The following is a 19,878-nucleotide window of genomic DNA, read 5'->3' as shown; positions in this document are numbered from 1 at the left end:
TGGTCATGCCTGGAACCTCCCGGGATGCTGCCGGGGATGGGCAAACCGGGGGAAAGAGGCATGATCAGAGGGATCTGGGTCTGCTCCCATCCTGAAGCAGAGATAAACATCACTCCCTGCCTGCAGGAACACCCCAGACACTCAATCCACCTCGTTACAGACACTAAACCCTTCCTACAAAGTGTTTGGGGTCAACTCTTCCCAAATCCAACCCCGTTTTGGGTGATTTTAAGGTGGAACAGTCACATCTGGCACAGCTGGAGAGCCAGGGTGGGATGGTGGGACCAGGTTATCGAGATCCATCCTGATAAACAAACTGATGGCTCAGGGACTCCAAGTGAAAAAACGTGATGGAAAAGCCAGGAGCTCAGGGAGCAGGGCTGGGAGTGAGGTGGGAGCTGAGCCCTGACTGAGGAACTGGGCCCTTCCTCTGAGGAATGTGGAATATTCCCTGCGAAGGTTTATCTGTTACTGGGATGACAAAAAGTGCTGAAGTGCCACCAGCTCCACTCTCTGGTGGGTGCTCAAGGCAGCTCAGACCTGAGACCTGGTGGGATGTGGAGTTGGGATAAATTCCTTGGGATATTCCACACCAAACTGAAGGAACTGCTGCTTGGAAAGATGGGATTTCCCACTTCATGTCCCTGCAATGCTCTGGGGGAGCTGCTCCGTGCTATGGGATGAACAATCCCACACTGAACTGCAACCCCCTCCGAGCATGGTTCAAATTAATCAGGTCTGAAAACAAGTTCCCACAGATGTCCCGAAGGCCCCCCGCCTCCCCCCCCTCCCTGTTCCCAAAACTGGCTTTGGAAAAGCTGGGAGCAGCCCTTTGTCACGCAGGAGCTGCTGCAAACACACCCCAACCCCAAACAAATGGATCCCCCCCCGCCAGACCCCCCAACCCACCGGGGGAGCTCAAAGAAAACAAGTGGCACAAGAGACCCAGCCCAGATAATGTGATCCATGTGTGTTCACGGGAACACGGAGGGGTGCTGGATGCACGAGGACAGGGATGTTTTCATGCCAGGTGGGAAGGCAGCTCCAGCCCCCCCAGCCCTGCACAGCCATGTGCCGACCATCCCTCTGCAGGGGGTGGTGTGGGTCACGCTCAGCCCTGAGCCCAGCTGCCTTCCACCTTGGAATTCTGCTGCTTCCTACCCAGTGAGGGTGGAGGCTCGGCCTGGAGCACAGGGAAGGGAATTCTCTGCTTGGCATCCGACTAAAGCACCTCGGAGCAGGATCCGGCCGTACCGCACGGCAGCGACGTCACGGAGAGCTCGGGTTTGGCAAGGACGGGCTTCCAGCTGCTCTGGGAAGCTCAGAGGCAATCAGGCTGTGGGATCTTGGAGGATGGAAGTGGCCAGAGCAGCTGGAATTCCGTCTGGGAGCAGTGATGGCAGCTGGGACACCCAGTGCTCCACCATGGGCTGAGAGGATCCCAGAGCCAGGAAAGGGAATAAAGTCACCAGACACCCCTAAACACTGCTGGGATGAGGGAGATCCTGCAAAGCTGTGCCCCGTCCAGGCACCTTCATCCCTGAAATGGGGATCCTAAAGGAGTTGAGTCCCCTCTCTCCCCAGGCAAAGATCTGAGTACCAGGAAGCAGGAGTGGCTCAGCTCGGCGGGGCTGAGCTCGTGAGGGGGAGAGGGGTCAGGAGGGTTTAATCTTAAACTACAGCAAAGGTTTATCTACTCCTGGAAGCTGCTCTAAGCCCACAGCAACCCGCAGAGGGACAACACGGGGCATGGGTTAATTTGGGCAAGTCCCAAAAGCACTTGAAGAGGTTTCCCCACCTCGTGGTTGCAGCAAATCATGAGGAACCTCCCCAGGAGGCCGTTCCAGCCACGGATTAGAGTGTTAAAAACTGCTTTAGTGTTGGCTCCTGCCTCTGAATTCCCAACTGGCTTTTCCCCACACCTTGGACCTCAGCAGGCTCCAGGCACTGAGGATCCACGTGCTCCCAAGGAGGTCAGGGATGTGATTCCACTGGAAATCCCACCAGCACTGGGGGAGGGAGGGGAGGGATCTCTACACGGTGGGAATCATCTGCTACAGGAGGGACCAATCCCTAAGGCTGAGAGGAGGGTGGGAGGTTCCTGTGAGCGGATAAGGCAGGAGGATTATCGGAGATCCAGCAGGACAACGTCCCTCTCCACCACTGACACGTGACTGCAGGTCTGGGAGAAGAAAGAGAGGGGACAGGGGGTTATTCAGATGTTCCCACAGCTCAGGTGACACGACCTGCAGCCAGAGTCCTTCCCAGAACAGCCCCTGGAGCCGTTCCTTGGATCACACAGTGACCACAGCAGGACACAGAAACAGATCCCTCTCCCAAACACACCCCTTAGTGCTGCCTCGCCCTGTTCCTGCAGGGAGGAGCTCCCCATCACTCCTCCAAGCCGTGAAAAACGTTGGGAAGCTCCTGCATCTCCACCCTGGGAATCGGAGACCGGCCCCTGCCAGGCTGAGCCTCCTTTGCTGTCACAGCCCAGCATCCCACAGGGATTTAACTCCAGTGAAGGGTCCAACACACCAACCCCCCACCCCACAGCCCCCAGTGCCTGGGGGGACTCACCGTGAAGAGAGGGGGGTCTTTGGTGTGGGTGGAACCCTTTCTGGCGGCAGGACGAGATCTCCTCCAGGCCGTGCTCCGTCAGCCGGAAAAACCCCGTCCTGGAGAAGGGAACACACCCAGGAGCACAGGGACCTCTGCAGGGACAGCCACGTCCTCTGGGCCTCACAGAGCACCTTTGGGGCAGCTCATCTTGGGCAGGGGCAGAGACTGAGGCTGAGGGACAACCGTCTGGGATGTCTGGGACATCTCTTCCTGGGAAAGCCCCCCTTTCTGCACCCTCCTTTCTGGGACACCTCTCTTCCCAGGACACCCCTCTGTCTGGGACACCCCTGTATGGAACATCCCTCTTCCTGAGACACCCCTCTTCCCAGGATAACCCTCCTTCTGGGACACCCTTCTGTCTGGGACACCCCTCTTCCCAGGACATCCCCATCTGGGAGACCCCCTTCTTGGGACATCACTGCCTGGGACACCTCCTTTCCTGGGACATCCCCATTCCCAGGACACCCCTCTTCCTGGGATACCTCTCCTCCTGGGACACTCCTCCTCTTCCCAGCCCCAGGGCTGCAGATCACCCTCCTGTCACAGGTGGGCAACCACTGCCCAGATCCAACCCCCTGATCCTGATCCTGATCCTGATCCAGCCCAGAAGAGCTGTGGAGTCCCACGTGTGTGACCTGGCATTTTATCTCCACACCAGGGATCCGATGGAGGAAGGGTGTGGTAAAACAGCCCAGGCAGAAGGAAAGGCCTTCCCCACCCCACATCCTGGTGTCCCCACTCACTCCTGGTGCCCATCCACATTCCTGGGAGTCCATACTCACTCCTGGTACTTGGGAGAGCAGACGATGGCGATGGACTCCGGCAGCATCATCTGGTAGGAGCAGTGGGTGTGCAGGTCCACGCTGGACAGGAAGGCTGTCTGTGTGGGATGGGTCTGGAACAGGCAACACACGGACAGGAGTCACAGCAGGCTTGGGAAAATGGTTCCAAGGGACTGTGTCTGCCAAAGGAAGGCTGTGACAGAGGAGACACAGCTCCTGGGATGGCACAGGGGACACACTAAGAGGGGTTTGTGTAGAATCCCAGAATGGTTTGGGCTGGGAGTGACCCTAAATATCATCCAGGGACACCTTCCACTAGCCCAGGCTGCTCCAAGCCCCATCCAACCTGGCCTTGGACACTTCCAGGGACCCAGGGGCAGCCGCAGCTCCTCTGGGAATGCCATCCCAGACCCTCACCACCACAGACAAGAATTTATTCCCAATATCCCATCTAACCCTGCCCTCTGGCAGTGGGAAGCCATTCTCCCTTGTCCTATCACATCATTCCATGCTCTTATCAAAATTCCCTCTCCAGCTCTCTTGCAGCCCCCCCTTTTCTTTTTGGACTGTCTTAAAACACCTGCTCCTCTTTTCCATTTGAAGTACAAAAGGAGCTCTACATTCCTGTCCTATTACATGAAAAAGTCCCACTTTCAGGCCCAACACTGTCCTTGCAGGGAATTCACACCTTTCTCAAGTGCAGCAGCACCAGCACACCCCATCCTGCCCTGGCACTTCAGGATATCCCATTCCAGAGGGCTGTATGATCCCTGACAGCCACCACCTCACCCAGCTCCTGCCTGCAGCTGGATTTCATGGATTTCACACCTTAACTCCTGCTGGAAGCTCCTGCTCCTTTTGCTGGTGAGGTTTCTGTTGCCAAGGCCAGCAGAAGGGGCACAGGAATTCCAGAGGGTCCCTGGGTGTGACAGGGCTGGCAGGGCAGAGCTGCCCCCTCAGGGATCAGGCACAGGCAGCACAGTCCAAGGCTGTGAGGCAGCAGCTGCTTTCGAGAGATTACTCTCAGCAGCTCCAAACATTTTCCTTGGCACGGATCCGACTGCCAAGGGCTCCGTGGGGACAGCAGGGAATTGCTGCAGCCAGGGAGGAATCTGGAACTGGCACATCCCACGGCACAGCTGCCTCAACAGCAGCACCACTCCAGGGACAGCATGGGAGAGGTGTCCCTGCAGCAGGAGGGCTTGGGATGCCCTGACGGGGCCTCAGGAGTTGGATTTTAGCTGGAGGACACATGAGCTGCATGTCCAGGATCCCACTTGCACAGACCCAGACTGGTTTGTATTGGAAGGGATCTCAAAGATCAGCCAGTTCCACCCCCTGCCATGGGCAGGGACACCTTCCACTAGCCCAGGTTGCTCCAACCTGGCCTTGGACACTTCCAGGGATCCAGGGGCAGCCACAGCTTCTCTGGGCAACCTGTGCCAGGGCCTCCCCACCCTCACAGCCAAGAATGTCTTCTTAACATCTAATCTAGCCCTGCCCTCTGGCACTGGGAAGCCATTCCCTGTGTCCTGTCCTTCCATCTCTTGTCCCAAGTCCCTCTCCAGCTCTGGAGCCCCTTTAGGCTCTGGAAGGGGCTCTAAGGTTTCCTCTGGGCAACTTGTGCCAGGCCTCCCCACCTTCCCAGGGAAGAATTTCTTCCCAATATCCCAATATCCCAATAACCCTGCCCTCTCTCCTTTTCAAAGGGCCTGATGCTTTGGGAAGGGACTCAAATGTAAAACAGGCCAGGATTTCTCCAGTAGAGTAGCGAATGAGACTGTACCAGAGGGAGAAACCCAACTAGAGACAGAAGTCAAACCAGAGGGAGAAATCCAACTGGAGGGAGAAACTCAGTCAGGGGGAGAAATCCACCCAGAGGCAAGAGATCCAACCAGAGGGAGACACCAAACCAGAGGTGAGAAACCCATCCAGAGGCTGCTGCCCACTCCACACCATCTCCTCCTGTAACTTCTCCTCCCCCAGCCCTGCTCCCCCAGCCCTTTCCCTCCAGGCTGAAGGCAGGGGCAGGAGGCACTCACATGGATCCAGCCCAGGGTGACGAGGCCGTGCTGGTCCTGGATCAGGAACAGCTCCTCCTCGTTCTCGGTGTTGCAGTAGTCGGGGCCCCCGTGTTGCTTGGGCACGATCACGTGGGTTATGGTGAACTCATTCCTCATCTGCAGGGCAGAGGCAGCACAGGGGGATCAGAGGGAGCACAGGCACCCCCAGACACCCCAGCAGGAAACAGGGAGCCGAGAGAATTCCTTAAGTTTTGGGAACTTCTCCTCAAGAAGCCCATGCACCACGCAGGTGCAACTCCCAGTTACTGACAAAGGAGTCACAGGGTTTTCTTCCTATTTCATCTTCCCTGCTGTGCAGAGCACCCACACAGCTCAGAGAACACCCACTGAAGCAACTCAAGATGATGCCTCATCCCTAAATAATCCCCAGTGTCTGGAAGCAGCTGGATGGCAGGAAGTTGCTACTTCAAACAGCTCCATTTCAAAGCAAACCCCTGGGAGTGACTCAGGGCTGCAGCTGCCAACAAAACCTGGACACAACTCCTGGGGAGAACAGTGTCCTGTCAGCCCTGTGTGGGTGAAATCACCAGCTGGGACACCCCAGTCCTGCTGGCACCCAAAGGACAAGTCCCTGGAGCTCCTGTCCCCAGGATTGTCCCAGTGCTTGTGGCAGGTACACAGAGTCATCATCAGCAGAGAGGAAGCTGAGTGGGGACTCTGGTTGGCACTGAGTGCCAGGGTGAGGAAATCCTGACCTAAAAGCCTGGAAAGGGAGAGGCAGATCATCCCTAATGCTCACAGGGAAGCCTGAAACTGCACTAGAGAATTCCAGGACAAAGATCAGGGTCCTGCAGCCATTTCCAAAGCGGTGGTGCCGTGACAAACAACCCCTGTGCCGCTCCGAGGTCTCCTGACGGATTGTCCCCTTACCAGCTTCCCACAGAGGATCCCACAGGTCTCCACACCCCGCACCGTGTTGGCATCAGCCAGCTGGAGGAATTTGTGGCACAGCTCCCTGGGGACAATGACCTGGCGAAGGACATCCACTCCTGCACCTGTGGGGAACGGGAGCACAGTGAGACACAGCCAGGGGAGCAGAAATGGTCCCTCAGGGCAGGCCCTGAAGGGATGAGACTGAAAAAATGCACCTGGAAGGGTGGACTGCTCTGGCTCTGCCCCTCCAGTGGCACCAAGAGATAAATGTGTCACTGGGACACTGATAAAGGACAAGCACCACCTCCTTCAGAACAGAGAGGGGAAGAATCCTTCAGCAGGGTGTCAAAAATGAGTCTTTTGTTTGTAGTAAAAATGAAACCACACACACTCACAGCATGTTATTTAAGGTAGGATGTGTCACTGGGCAAGAACCAGTCACTGGACATGTCTGGATAAGTATTTGGGAGCTGTTTAGCAGGATTTGGTCAGGAGGAGGATTCAGTCGGCCCAGCCAGGAATTAAACACAAATCTCCCAAGAAGTGCTTGGATCAAGGAAAGGCATATAGGCTGCAGAGTCTGGAACAGCAGAAAGACTGGGCTGGAAAAGCATGGAGGGTGCATTCCCAAGAGGAGACAGTTCTCCCAAGCCCTGCAAACCTTTACTGAACAACAGTGACTCGGAAGAGCAAACCCCCAGAAGGGATGGAGCCAGGAGCAGATAATTCCAAGAGCCTCCCAGACAAACTGGCCACATTTGGCTCAGCCCCAGCAAGGGATAGGGATGCTCCCAGAGGTACTAACTGGTTTCTGTGCTCCCCAAAGCACTGGGCTTCAAAGATCTGTCCACAACGGGAGGTCTGGGTGGGACAGTCCCCGCTGAGGGACTTGCTGGGTGAACTGAAGACACTGGAACCTTTGGGGTTAAATCAGTCGGGGGCTTTTCCACTCCAGGGATGAGGGGTCCATCCAGAGACTCTGGCTCTGGCTTCCCAAACTCCTGCACTATCCTCAGGCGTTCCTTCTCCAGCTCCTGCCGCCGGATCATCCTTCGAAGGCGTGGAACTGCTCCTGCTCTGCCTGCTGCTGCTTCATCAGGGCCACCCGGCTCTTCTCCTCCTCCAGCTGCTGCTGCAAAGCCAAAGTGAGTGCAAATTACTCTTCCTCCTCCTTCCCTAAGAAGAAATATCCCAAGGGACATGAGCAGAGACGGGAACATGGAGCCTCTGCGCTGCAGACCCTCAGCAATCCCAGGCTGCTTCGAAAGGGTCTGCAGAGAGCATTCCTTGCAGGAAGCTTCAGCTTGCAGAGATCCACACTTCCATCAGGAGAGCCAGCTGGACCAGGGCACCTAAAACCTCTGCCTTACCCTCCCTCTTCCACAGAAGCACAACTCCAGGTTGTTTTCCCTCTATCCTGTCTCCCAAATCACACTTGTCTGCAGCAAAACCGATCCTGGAGGTTTCTGGTTTGCCCACAATCCCACATCCTTGCCCATGCCGGGGTTCTGGATCACAAAACCTGGATCTTGTGTTGGGACAAAGAGAATTAACCAATCAAACAGCCCCAACTTGGGATGCACAAGGAAGAGAGACTCAGATGAACCTACAGTGGCAGCAGGGCCAGCCCTGTGCTGCAGGGGGGGATCCCCACAGTGGACATTCCTGAGCACCCAGGGAGCCCTGGAGACTTGCCCTCTCCCAAACCCTTGGTGGCTGAGGGTCTCCTGGGGAGCACAGGCCTGCAGTCTGCTCTCACTCACCTCCTGCTCCTTGTACTTAGCATAGTCCTGGGCGTACCTCTTTAGCAGCTCCTCCTTGAGCTCTTCCGCTCTGGGAAAGGCTACTTCCTTCAGTTTCTGGGGGAGAAACGCAGGAAAAATCTGAGTGCCAACAAAACCGGCCCTGAGCAGCTGCAACAACCCCAAAACCACCCAGCAGTGCTGGCCTTTGCAGCACTAAGCAGAGGAGCCATGGCTTCTTGTGGCTGTGAGGAATCTCCAAGGATTCCCTGGCAAATCTCACCATGTTGAGCATCCAGCTCCCATGCATGGAAAAGCCATGTGGTCTTTAAAAAGCAGGGGGTTTAACAGGACAAAAGGACACTCCAGTGCTCAACAGAAAGTAAACTGGACACCAGGGTAAATACAGTAGGGTAAGAAGAGCCCAAACCATAACTCAGAGAATCATGGAATTGTTTAGGAGGAAAATACCTCCAAGATCATCAAGTCCAACCTTTCCCCCAGCACTGCCATGCCAATCACTAATCCATGTCCCCAAGTGCCACATCCAAGTGTTTTACACACTTCCAGGGATGCTGATTCAACCACTGCCCTGGGAGGCTGTGCCAGGGCTGGACAACACTACTGGGGAAGGAATTTTCCCAATATCCAACCTAAACATCCCGTGGCACAACTTGAGCCCGTTCCCTCTCCTCCTGTCCCTTGTTCCCTGGGAGCAGAGCCCAACCCCCCCCGGTTCCCCCCTCCTGTCAGGGGGTTGCAGAGCCAGAAGGTCCCCCCTGAGCCTCCTTTTCTCCAGGCTGAGCCCCCCCCTCCCTCAGTTGCTCCGGCTGCTACAGCCCCTTCCCCAGCTCTGTTCCCTTCCCTGGACACCTCCAGCCCCTCAGTGTCTGTCTTGGAGAGGAGCCCAGAACTGAACTCCAAGGGGTCAGGACTGCCTGGCCATGCCAGTGTTTGTGTGGATCAGCCATGCCAGAGCCATGAACACCCAAGGTCAATGATGCCAAGATGTTTCCCTTCAGGACCTGGCAATGTCACCACTTACTTTGACCGTCTCCCTCTTCTCGGGAATGACGGCGGTTTTGTAATCACGGTGCTGTGGCAGCTTCTCAATGAAGAGCCTGGAAAAACGGGACAGGAACTGCAGTTTGGGATCATGGCAGGAAGGGACAGACACAAGACAGCCAGTGGCACTTTGGGGGTACAGATCCCTGAGTCCTGCGCTGCCCATCAGGACAGTCTTTCTGCAGGAAAACCTCCATCGACCCTTGGAGCTGTTCATGGCACACAGACCTTGTTCAGTCCCATGGGAGCACCTCACACAGGCTGTAATTCCACCTGGACTCTGGAGATGATCCTCAGGGATAAATACATTTGTTTTCAACAGAACCATTAATAAGCTGGTCTGAAGCACCAAGGGCACAGCAGTGATTCAGGAGGTGCTTGGGCACCTGCCGACACCTCGGAGCATCCCGGGATTTCAGTCCCAGCACAAGGACTCAGCTGACTCAGTGCTCACTGTCCTTCTGCTCAGAGGGACAGACACTCTGTGCATCAGAGGGGAAACGACTCAGACCTTGAACAGAGAAAACTTGCAGGTGAGCTAAAAGCAAGTTCCCAACATCCCCAACTGCTGCATTGGGAAACTCTGGGCTCTGCAGCTGGAGCAGCCCCAGGTATTCCAGGCTGGAGGGGAATTCCTGTGCTGGCTTTCGGGAGGGAAATCACAGCAGCATCCCACTGCCAGCATGGGAACAGGTTCAACTTTGGCTCCTCTACAAATGGGATAACTGTTTTCCCCCTCATAGAATCCCAGACTGGTTTGAGTTGGAAGGGACCTTGAAGCCCGTCCAGTCCCACTCCCTGCCACAGGCAGGGACACCTTCCACTAGCCCAGGTTGCTCCAACCTGGCCTTGGACACTGTCAGGGATCCAGGGGCAGCCACAGCTTCTCTGGAAATTCCATCCCAGCCCCTCCCCACCCTCACAGGGAGGAATTCCTTTGCAATATCCAACCCAAATCTCTCCTGTTCCCCCTTACCCTATGACTGTCTGCCCATGTAAAAAATCCCTCTCCCTCTTTTTCACAAGCCTTCTTTAAGTCCTGGAAGGCCACAACGAGGTCCTTCCATGGAGCTCTGCAGGACATGGAGGTGAAGATGCAGAGAGAGTTGTCCAGGCACTAATACCAGGGGGAAAGCCCATAAACACAGGGCAGCTCCCTCTGGCTCAGGCTTGGGACACTCTGAGTTACCCTGTGACCAAGTCCCCAGTGGTGACAGGGTGCTCAGGTTGAGCTCAGGCTGAGCTCAGGGTGGGCTTAGCTGGGCCCTTGTCTCCTGCAAGTGGAGCTGTCCTGGCTCTGGGCATCCACAAAGCTTTGGGATTAACCCCAAATCCCTGCCCTCCCCCTGGCTTTTTCCCACACAGCTCCAGCATCCAAAGGATACTCCAGCTCCAGAGAGCAGCCTCATTCCCAGGCACAAGGAATAAGGGAATAAGAGGATGGGACTGTGCCCCAGGGAGCAGCACGAACCAAGCAGAGCCAAGAGGGAAAAACTCAGCAGGGACAGAGTGAGACTCTTCGCTCTGAGAAACCCGTGTGTGCAGTAAACAAACCCAGCTGCTCCAAACTCTCAGTCCTCTGGGAGAAGGAAGGACTTTTTGCCACCCTGAATGCTCCTGGTTGCCAGGGAGAGGGTGAGGATGCAGGATAAGCACCCATGGAGCCCTAGAGAAGCCGTGGTTCCACCCCAAAGCCCCAGCAAGGTCCCTCTCCCAGCTGGTGGTGTGAAGTAGGTCACTGTGTCGAGGAGACACAACAAGGCCCCGAGCGCTGCCAACAGCTCGTGGATTAAAATGGAAGGGATTAATTAGGGAGGATTAAGAGCAGATGCTGGGGCTGGGGAGGATGGAAAAACCAGCAGGGACAGCTGGGTTTCCACAAGTCAGGAAGCGGGAAAAAGCAGGCAGGAGGAGGAGAGGAGGGCTCAGGCAGCAGAGGAAATTTCGGGGGCAGGAGCAGCAGCTGAAGGGGCAGAGGAGGGGTAGGAACAGCCCACATCTCCCATCAACAGCCCCACTGAGGTTTGGCAGGACCAGAACCTGCAGCTCCCACCTCCAGGAGCTTTGGGCTTGTTCAAACCTCTGCTGTTCCCCAGTCCACTGGAGCAGGAGCTGCTTGGCACTGAGCAGCCCCAGCCCAGGCTATTTTTAAGCCCAGCTCTGGAGCACAGGCCAAGCTGGCGCTCCCAAATCCCTGTGACACCCCCGGAGCTGATCCCAGCAGCACCAAACCAAGGAGCCCAAGCACCACACAAAAGTTGTGTCTTGTTTCTTTTTTCTTTCATATTTGGCTCTGCCAAAATCGACTCGAGTGTTCCCGGTGGGGATCCAAGGAAAACAACCACTCAGATCAACAGAAAATAAGCTGCTCAGGATGACAGGCAAGGAAAGTCTTATCAGGTGACAAGATATGGGTTAAAATCCAGCCTGGTTATTCCCAGAGATAGCCATGGAATCATGGAATGGCTTGGGTTGGAAGGGACCTTAAAACTCATCCAGTTCTGCATCCTGCCACGGGCAGTGACACTTTCCACTAGCCCAGGTTGCTCCAGCCTGGCCTTGGACACTTCCAGGGATGGAGCAGCCACAACTGCTCTGGGAATTCCATCCCAGCCCCTCAACACCCCACAGCCAACAATTCCTTCCCAATATCCCATCTAACCCTGCCCTCAGTGAGTTTACAACCATTCCCCCTTGTCCCATCCCTCCATCCCTTGTCCCCAGTCCCTCTCCAGCTCTGGAGCCCCTTCAGGCCCTGCAAGGGGCTCTCATGTCTCCCTGGAGCCTTCCTTCTCCAGGGGAACCCCCCAGCTCTCCCAGCCTGGTCCCATTCCTAGGAAAGGGAGAGCAGAGCAAGTCCACGAGAGGCTCCAGTTCCCAGTGGATCAGGACATGCCCTCATGTGGATCTTGCCCTTTGGATCAGGACATCTAGAAAACACCAATCCCGCTGCTTGAGCTTCAGCTTCCCATCTTCATTTACAGAAATAAGATGGTGACATTAAGTTCATATCTTTGGACAATCCAGGGCAGCAGCTCAAACTCAGCAATGCAGAAATCCCATCAAGGGAAGGTTTTCCACCCTCCTGGCAGCCCGGCCCAGGCTGAAAACTCCAAGAAAGCTGCTGGAAAGAGCCACCCCAGCACCTCTCAGAGCTACAATGAAACAGCCAAGGTGCTTTGAGTTTGTTTAGTTAAAAAGTTCCTCCCCCAGTCCCAGCTGCGTAACCAGCCTGGAAACCTTCCCAAGGGTTTTACACTTCCCAGCTCCCCGTGCAGCCTCCCAGGGCCCTGCTCCCATGCCCATAAAAGCTCAGGAAGTGCAAGGCGGGAAGAAAAGCCTAATCAGGGAAAAATGTGTTGGATTTCAGGGGCAGGAACCTGCACAAAGGGCAGGGAGGGGAAATGCCCACGGAGGTGCCAACCATGTTCTGGGTAAGCAGGCAGTGTGGGCACAGCACAGACCTCACCAGGGGCACTGGGTGGGAGGGGCAGGATTTTTCCCAAAAAACCTACAGGAACAGGTCACTATGACATTGGGGTATTTTCTGAGGACCACAATTTTCAGCCCCATAAACACCAGGGCATTGTTGAGGGGGTTGGGAGAGAATTATAATCCTTATGAAACGTAAAAACAAACCTGACATGTAAAAATAAATCTCCCACTGGTCCCTGCTCCTGAAAGAGGGACTCACTCCCTGCTGTAAAAGGCTGTAGTAACCTAAAACAGGCTTTGAAAGTGGTTTATTAGAGAAACCACCACCCAACCTCAATCCTTTCCAGGATACTAGATTCTGATATTCCTGGTGATGGATCCCTGCCAATCCATATGATGTCACAACCAACCTAGTGAAAAACAAGGCCAATTTAGCCCCTCTGTGGTGATAAAACACCTGGAAGCTTTGACTTACAGGTGGACAAAACCCCTTTGCTGCTGACAGGAGTCTCCAGAAGGACAGAGGAATCCAAGATCAGCCTCTTTCCAAAGGGAATCTCATTAATTAATACATATAAATATCTCCAAAGGGTACCAAGAGGATGGTGCCAGACTTTTCAGTGGTTCACAGCAACAGGATGAGGAGCAACAGCCATAAAGTGAACCATGACAAGTTCCACCTCAACAGGAGGAAGAACTTTCCATGGAGGAGGTGGCAGAGCCCAGGGAGGGTGTGGAGTTTCCCTCTGGAGACATTCCAAACCCACCTGGAGCCTTTCCAAACCCATCTGGACATGTCCCGTGCCACCTGCTCCAGGTGGGTTGGGGTTTGCACTGGGGGATCTCCAGAGGTCCCTTCCACCCCCAAGAATTCTGGGATTCTGGATTCTGTGAAGGGAGTTGTGTCTGTGGGTTTGTGCCTCACACCTTTATGACATCTCCTGGTCAGTCCCACCAGCCAGAGCTCTGAGTCCCCTCCTCAAAACAACCTCTCCTGCCAGATCCCAGTCCTCCCCGGGGGAGAACAGACCCCAGTCACACACTGTAATTCCCAGTGCCCCCAGACCAGAACCCCCCTCTAATTCCCACAGCACCTCTCAAAATAAAGTGCCCAAACCAAACCACCCCACCCAAGGGACCCCAACCTCCAGACCCTCCCTGGCTCACCAAGAGAGCTGTGGGACCCCAAATCCCAGAAGTCCCTTCCACCCCTAACAATTCTGAGATTCTGGATTCTGTGAACTGAGATTCTGTGGGTTTTTGCCTCACACCTTTTATGACAATTCCTGGTCAGTTCACCCCAAACCCCAGGGTCCCTTCCACCCCTAACAATTCTGGACTCTGTGAACTTTTACAAGTCAGCTGCTTCTGTGTTTTGTGCCTCACACCTTTTATGACTCTCCTGGCCTGTCCCACCAGCTGTGGGACCCCAAATCCCAGAGGTCCCTTCCCCTTAACAATTCTGGGATTCTGGATTCTGTGAAGTGAGTTTGTGGGTTTTTACTTCACACCTCTGTGACATTGCCTGGTCAGTCCACCCCAAGCCCCAGAGGTCCCTTCCACCCCTAACAATTCTGGGATTCTGTGAACTTTTACAAGTCAGCTGCATGTGGGTTTGTGTCTCACACTTTGAGGTGAAACTGTGGGGAGTCACCTCACGTCTGACCCCCCAAAAGAGACCCAAAACAGCCCCCCTGCTCTACTTGTCCCTCAAAACAGCCCCCCTGCCCCTCCCCTCTCTAAACGAGTGGAGGACCCCCCCAGCCAAAGCCCCCACAGGCTCCCACCCCCCACAACAGAGCAAAAGGAGCCCCAACCACATCCCCCTTCCTAAGGAAGAGATCCCACAGTCAGAACCCTCCCAACCACATCCCCCTTCCTAAGGAAGAGATCCCACAGTCAGAGCTCTCCCAACCACATCCCCCTTCCTCAGCGGAAAGATCCCTTTTATGACCCCTGTGGGTCAGTCCCACCAGCTGTGGGGACCCCAAATCCCAGAGGGGCAGAGCAGAGCTCTCCCAGCTCAAGGGTCCCTGGCAGTGCCAGGGCATGGCCCAGCCCCCAGCCCAGAGCCCAGCCCAGTCCCCAGAGCCCAGCCCAGCCCAGTCCAGCCTAGCCCATAGCCCAGTCCTAGAGCCCAGCCTAGACCAGCCAGCCCAGCCCCCAGAGCCTAGCCCAGCCCAGCCCAGCCCAGCCCAGCGCCCAGTCCCAGAGCCGAGCCCAGCCCCCAGAGCCCAGCCTAGCCCATAGCCCAGCTCCAGAGCCCAGCCTAGCCCAGCCCCCAGAGCCCAGCCCAGTCCAGCCGAGCCCCGCCTAGCCTAGCCCATAGCCCAGCCTAGCCCCCATAGCCCAGCCCCAGAGCCCAGCCTAGCCCCCAGCTCAGCCCAGCCCAGCCCAGCCTAGCCCATAGCCCAGCCCCAGAGCCCAGCCTAGCCCCCAGCTCAGCCCAGCCCAGCCCAGCCTAGCCCAGCCCTCAGCCCAGCCCCATAGCCCAGCCCAGCCCAGCTCAGCCCAGCCCAGAGCCCAGCCCCAGAGCCCAGCCCAGCCCAGCCCAGCCCCCCCAGCCCCATAGCCCAGCCCAGCCCCCCCAGCCCCATAGCCCAGCCCATAGCCCAGCCAGCCCCATAGCCCAGCCCATAGCCCAGCCCAGCCCCATAGCCCAGCCCATAGCCCAGCCCAGCCCCATAGCCCAGCCCATAGCCCAGCCCAGCCCCCCAGCCCAGCCCCTGTGCCCGGCCCTTACGTGATGTACTTGTTGTAGAGGATGAAGGCGTGCTCGGCGTTGCCCTCCCCCGCGTACACCGCCGCCATGCGCAGCATCTCCACCCCCGAGCGGTAGTAGCGGCGCGGGGGGATGTCCTCGTTCACCTCCACGCTGCTGCCCGCCTGGATCAGCCGCCGCACCCGCTCCTCCGGGGGCAGCCCGCGGCCCGGCATGGTCACACACATCCGAGCGGAGCCCTGCGGGAGCACGGCCGTGAAACGGGAACGGCCCCGCTGGGAAGGGACGCACGGGATCAGCCATCCGACCCACAGGCACCCCAACTATCCCAGACACCCCAATAATCCCAAAGGCACCCCAACCATCCCCCAGACAACCCAACAGTCCCAAAGACACCCCAACAGTCCCACAGGCACCCCAACGATCCCACAGACACACCAATAATCCCACCCTGTCCCTGAGAGCACTGTCCAAGCATTCCTGGAGCTTTGGCTTAAATCATGGGGATCCTGTTCCAGTCCCTGTTCCATTCCCCGTTCCAGTCCCTGTTCCAGTCCCTGCTCCAGTCCCTATTTCAGTTCCTGTTCCAGTCTCTGTTTCACTCCCTATTCCAGTCCCTGTTCCAGTTCCTATTCCAGTTCCTACTCCAGTCCTGTTCCAGTCCCTGTTCTAGTCCCTATTCCAGTTCCTGTTCCAGTCCTGAGCTGCCTCATCCACGTTCCTTAGGATTGTCTTTCCCTGACACAAATCACCCCCTTGGCAGAAAAACATTTAATCCACAAGTCAAGCCAGGCCCTGAGGGAGAAACCTGGGAAAAGCCTAGCTCTGTTTGGACACAGCACTGGGATATTCACCTCTAGGACCTCAAAGCAGCTGCAAGTTCAGTCCCTGGCATTAATTTATAATTAATATATATATATAAATATAATAAATAAAAATATTATTATGTAAAATTACACAAATTAATAGAATAGATTAAACAGACAATGTATATATAAATAAATAATATCTAATATTAACAAAATTAATATAATATATAGCTGTGTTTTAATATATGTACATATAAAATTAATAGCATATAATAGATATATAAATACATAATATATCATAAGATAATATAATATTATATTAATAAGGTAATCTAATATATTGTAATATAATGATGTATATTAATAAAAGTAATATTATCTATAATATAATATAGAATGTATAATATGTTACATATACTAATGAAATTATTATGAGATGTAATTATATATATGTGTGTGTGTGTGTGTGTGTGTGTGTGAATAAACAGAAATATAATCATGTTGGTCCCTGGACATTAATTTCAAGCTCTGCTGGGTTTGGTCCCTCTGAATCCCACCCAAGGCAGCTCTCCCCAGTTGTTTCTCCACAGGACAAACCCAGTGCTGGTGCCCAGTTTGGGATCACAAAGCCAAGGAATTTCCCAGGAGCAGCTCCACAAGAGGGTTCAACTCTTCAGCCTTTTCCTTATGGGATGTGGACGGTGCCAAGGGATCCTCCCAGATCCCTCCTCACCCAACAGGCTCCATCCCAAACTCTCAGTCCCTCTCCCAGTGCTGTGAGAGGCACTCCCATGATCCCAGGAATGCTCCACAGTCTGATCCATGGGGCTGCTTCCCAACAAACCCTCCCCACCCACGGCAGGAGCCGATGGATTCCACGGGGAGGAAGCGCCCAGACTGAGCCCAGGAACCTCCACAACGTTCCTCCTCCTCCACCAGGAGCAGGTTTTCCTTGGAAAAGCCACTCTGGAGCCACACAAGGGTTAAACTCCCTGTGGAATCCCAGAGCACCTCCCAAGCCTTCCAGCAATTCCACAGTGCCAGGGTGGACTGTGGCTCCTTCCCGAAGGAGGAAAAGGCCCCAGCTGAACCTGGTGGAGGAGGACAGGGCCCTCCTGGGGTTATCCCGGAGCAGGAGCCCCTTTTTCCCATGTTTCCCAGCCCCCACAAGCCCCTTTCCCTGTGGGATTTGGCTTCTCTGGGATGAGACAGCTCAGCTCAGGGGGGGTTTCAGCTTCCCCCTCAAAACTGATGCTTCTGCTGGGGGTTCAGCTGTCCCCCTTCCTCAAGCCAGAGCTCTGATCCCTCCCCAAAATAATCCCACACACCAAATCCCATAGTTTTTCCCATGGGAGAACAGACCTCACTCACCCCATAACTCCCAGTGTCCCCAGAGCAGAACCCCCCTCTGATCCCACAGCCCCCCTCCAAAATAAAGTGCCCAAAACCAACCCCCCCAAACTGCAAGCCCCAAACTCCAGCCCCTCCCCAGCCCACCAGGAGAGAGGGAGACCCCTCCCCAAAATCAGAGCCCCCCACAACCCCCAAGCCCTGCTGGGGAGAGCAGAGGAGCCCCCCCAAGACCACCTGATCCCCCAAAAACAGCCCCCTCCCACTATCTGTCCCCCCAAAACAGCCCTCCTGCCCATCCCACAGCCAGACCCCTCCCGACCAGTTCACCCTTCCTAAAGGGAAGGATCCCACAGCCAGAGCCCTTCCCAACTGGATCCCCTTTCCTAAGGGAAGGATCCCACAGAGCCCCTGTGACCGTATCCCCCTACCCAAGGAAAACATCCAACAGCCAGAGCTGCCCCTGAGCAGTTCCCCCTTCCTAAGGGAAAGATCCTCCTTCCTAAGGGAAGATCCCACAGCCAGACCCCCTTGACCAGATCCCTCTTCTGAAGGGAAACATCCCCTTATTAAGGAAAATCCACAGCCAGATCCCTCCCTCAGTTCACCCTTCCTAAAGGAGGGATCTTCCTCTCTAAGGGGAAGGATCCCACAGCCAAGAACTCCTAAGGAGAAACACACCCACATCCACAGCCTCCTGAGTGGATCCCCCTTCCCAAGGGGAAAGATCCCACAGCCAGACCCCTCCTGACTGCATCCCCATTCCTAAGGGGAAGAATCCCACAGCCAGAGACTCCTGAGCAGATCCTAAGGGAAAGATCCCACAGTCAAACCCCTCCTGAGCAGATATCCCTTCATAAGGGGAAGGATCCCCCTCCCAGAGAGAAACACACTCATATCCAGAGCCCCCGGAGTGGATCCCCCTTCCTAAGGGAAGATCCCAGAGCCCTTGACCAGATTCCTCTTCGTAAGGGAGACATCCCCCTTATCAAGGATAAGATCCTCCAGCCAGACCCCTCCTGACCAGGTCCCCCTCCTGAGGGGAAGGATCCTCTAGCCAGAGCCCTTCCTAAGGGGAAGATCCCCTTCCTAAGGGGAAGGATCCTACAGCCAAAGAGGATTCCCTTCTTTGGGAAGAGAACTCCTGACCGAATTCCCCTTCCCAAGGGAAAGATTCCCCTTCCTAAGGAGAAACACACCCACATCCAGAGCCCCTGACCGGATCTTCCTTCCCAAGGGGAAAGATCCCACAGCCAAACCCCTCCTGACCAGTTCACCCTTCCTAAGGGAAAGGATCCTCCCTCCTGAGGTGAGATCCCACAGCCAGAGACTCCCAAGTGGATTCTCCTTCTTAAGGGAAAGATCTCTCTTCCAGAGGAGAAAGATCCCACAGCCCTGACTGGATCCCACATCCTAAGTGGAAAGATACCACTTCCCAAGGTGAAGGATCCCACAGCCAGAGATTCCTGGATGGATCCTCCTTCCTAAGAAAATCCTTCAGCCCTGACCAGATCCTCCTTCCTAAGGCAGGGGGGACTTAAGGTAAAGATCCCCCTTCTTAAGGAAAAGATCCCACAGAGCCCCTTCTTAAGGAAAAGATCCCACAGCCAGATCCCCCTGACCAGATTCCCTTTTCTAAGGGGTCCCACAGCCAGTGATTCCTCAGTGGATCCCCCTTCCCTAGGGGAAAGATCCCCCTTTCTAAGGGGGAGGATCCCCCAGCCGGACCCTTCCTGAGCAGTTCACCTTTCCTAAGGGGAAGATCCTCCTTCCTAAGGTGAGACCCCCCCAGTCAGAGACTCCCGAGTGGATCCCCATTGCCAAGGAAACCTCCCCCAGCCAGACCCCCCGACCTGCCCTCGATGCCAGACCCCATCTCACACAACCGGGCCTCCCCGGTCCCGCTCCCCCAGCCTCCCGCTCAGCCCCTCAGGCCGCTCCCCCATCCCCGGGGCCCGTCCGGGACCTGCCACCGCCTCCTCTCGGCACTTCCGGGTTCTTCCTCGACCGCCGCCGCCCCGCCCCGACTGCCTCGCTTCCGCCGACCAATCCGACGCCGCCGCCACATCCGGGCACCGCCAATCGCACCGCCCGCTTCCGCCCGGCCGTGCCGCGACTTCGTGCCCTCAGCGGGACGTCGGGCGCGATGACGCCACCCTTAAAGGGGCAGCGCCCTTGGCTCCGGACCGCCCCAAAACCGGCCCTTCTTGCTCCAAAACGGGCCCTTCCCGCCCCAAAACCCGCCCTTCTCACCCCAAATCTGACCCTTCTTGCCCCAAAACCGGCCCTTCTTTCCCCAAAACTGCCCTTCTCACCCCAAAACCCCCTCCCAGCCCTAAAACCGGCCCTTCTGATCCCCAAACTGGCCATTCCCACTCTAAAACCGGCCCTTCT

The 19,878-nt window shown here is 55.8% G+C and overlaps 1 protein-coding gene across 1 annotated transcript; it reads right to left on the bottom strand.

Moving 5' to 3' along the window:
- Positions 1 to 953: 953 nt before the first annotated feature.
- STAMBP (STAM binding protein) lies at positions 954 to 19,547 on the bottom strand. The gene is given in 12 exon segments (XM_032712512.1): positions 954 to 2,182; positions 2,581 to 2,602; positions 2,604 to 2,678; positions 3,405 to 3,517; positions 5,447 to 5,584; positions 6,359 to 6,483; positions 7,167 to 7,412; positions 7,415 to 7,493; positions 8,125 to 8,220; positions 9,149 to 9,224; positions 15,347 to 15,563; positions 19,451 to 19,547. Coding segments are annotated over 11 exon segments (1,233 nt in total). The 5' UTR covers positions 15,553 to 15,563; positions 19,451 to 19,547; the 3' UTR covers positions 954 to 2,125.
- Positions 19,548 to 19,878: the final 331 nt, after the last annotated feature.

This window comes from Chiroxiphia lanceolata, chromosome 28 (assembly GCF_009829145.1).
Source record: "Chiroxiphia lanceolata isolate bChiLan1 chromosome 28, bChiLan1.pri, whole genome shotgun sequence".
Lineage (NCBI taxonomy): Eukaryota > Metazoa > Chordata > Aves > Passeriformes > Pipridae > Chiroxiphia > Chiroxiphia lanceolata.
The sequence above is the reverse complement of the archived record's forward strand: the minus strand, read 5'-3'. Positions and strand labels throughout refer to the sequence as shown.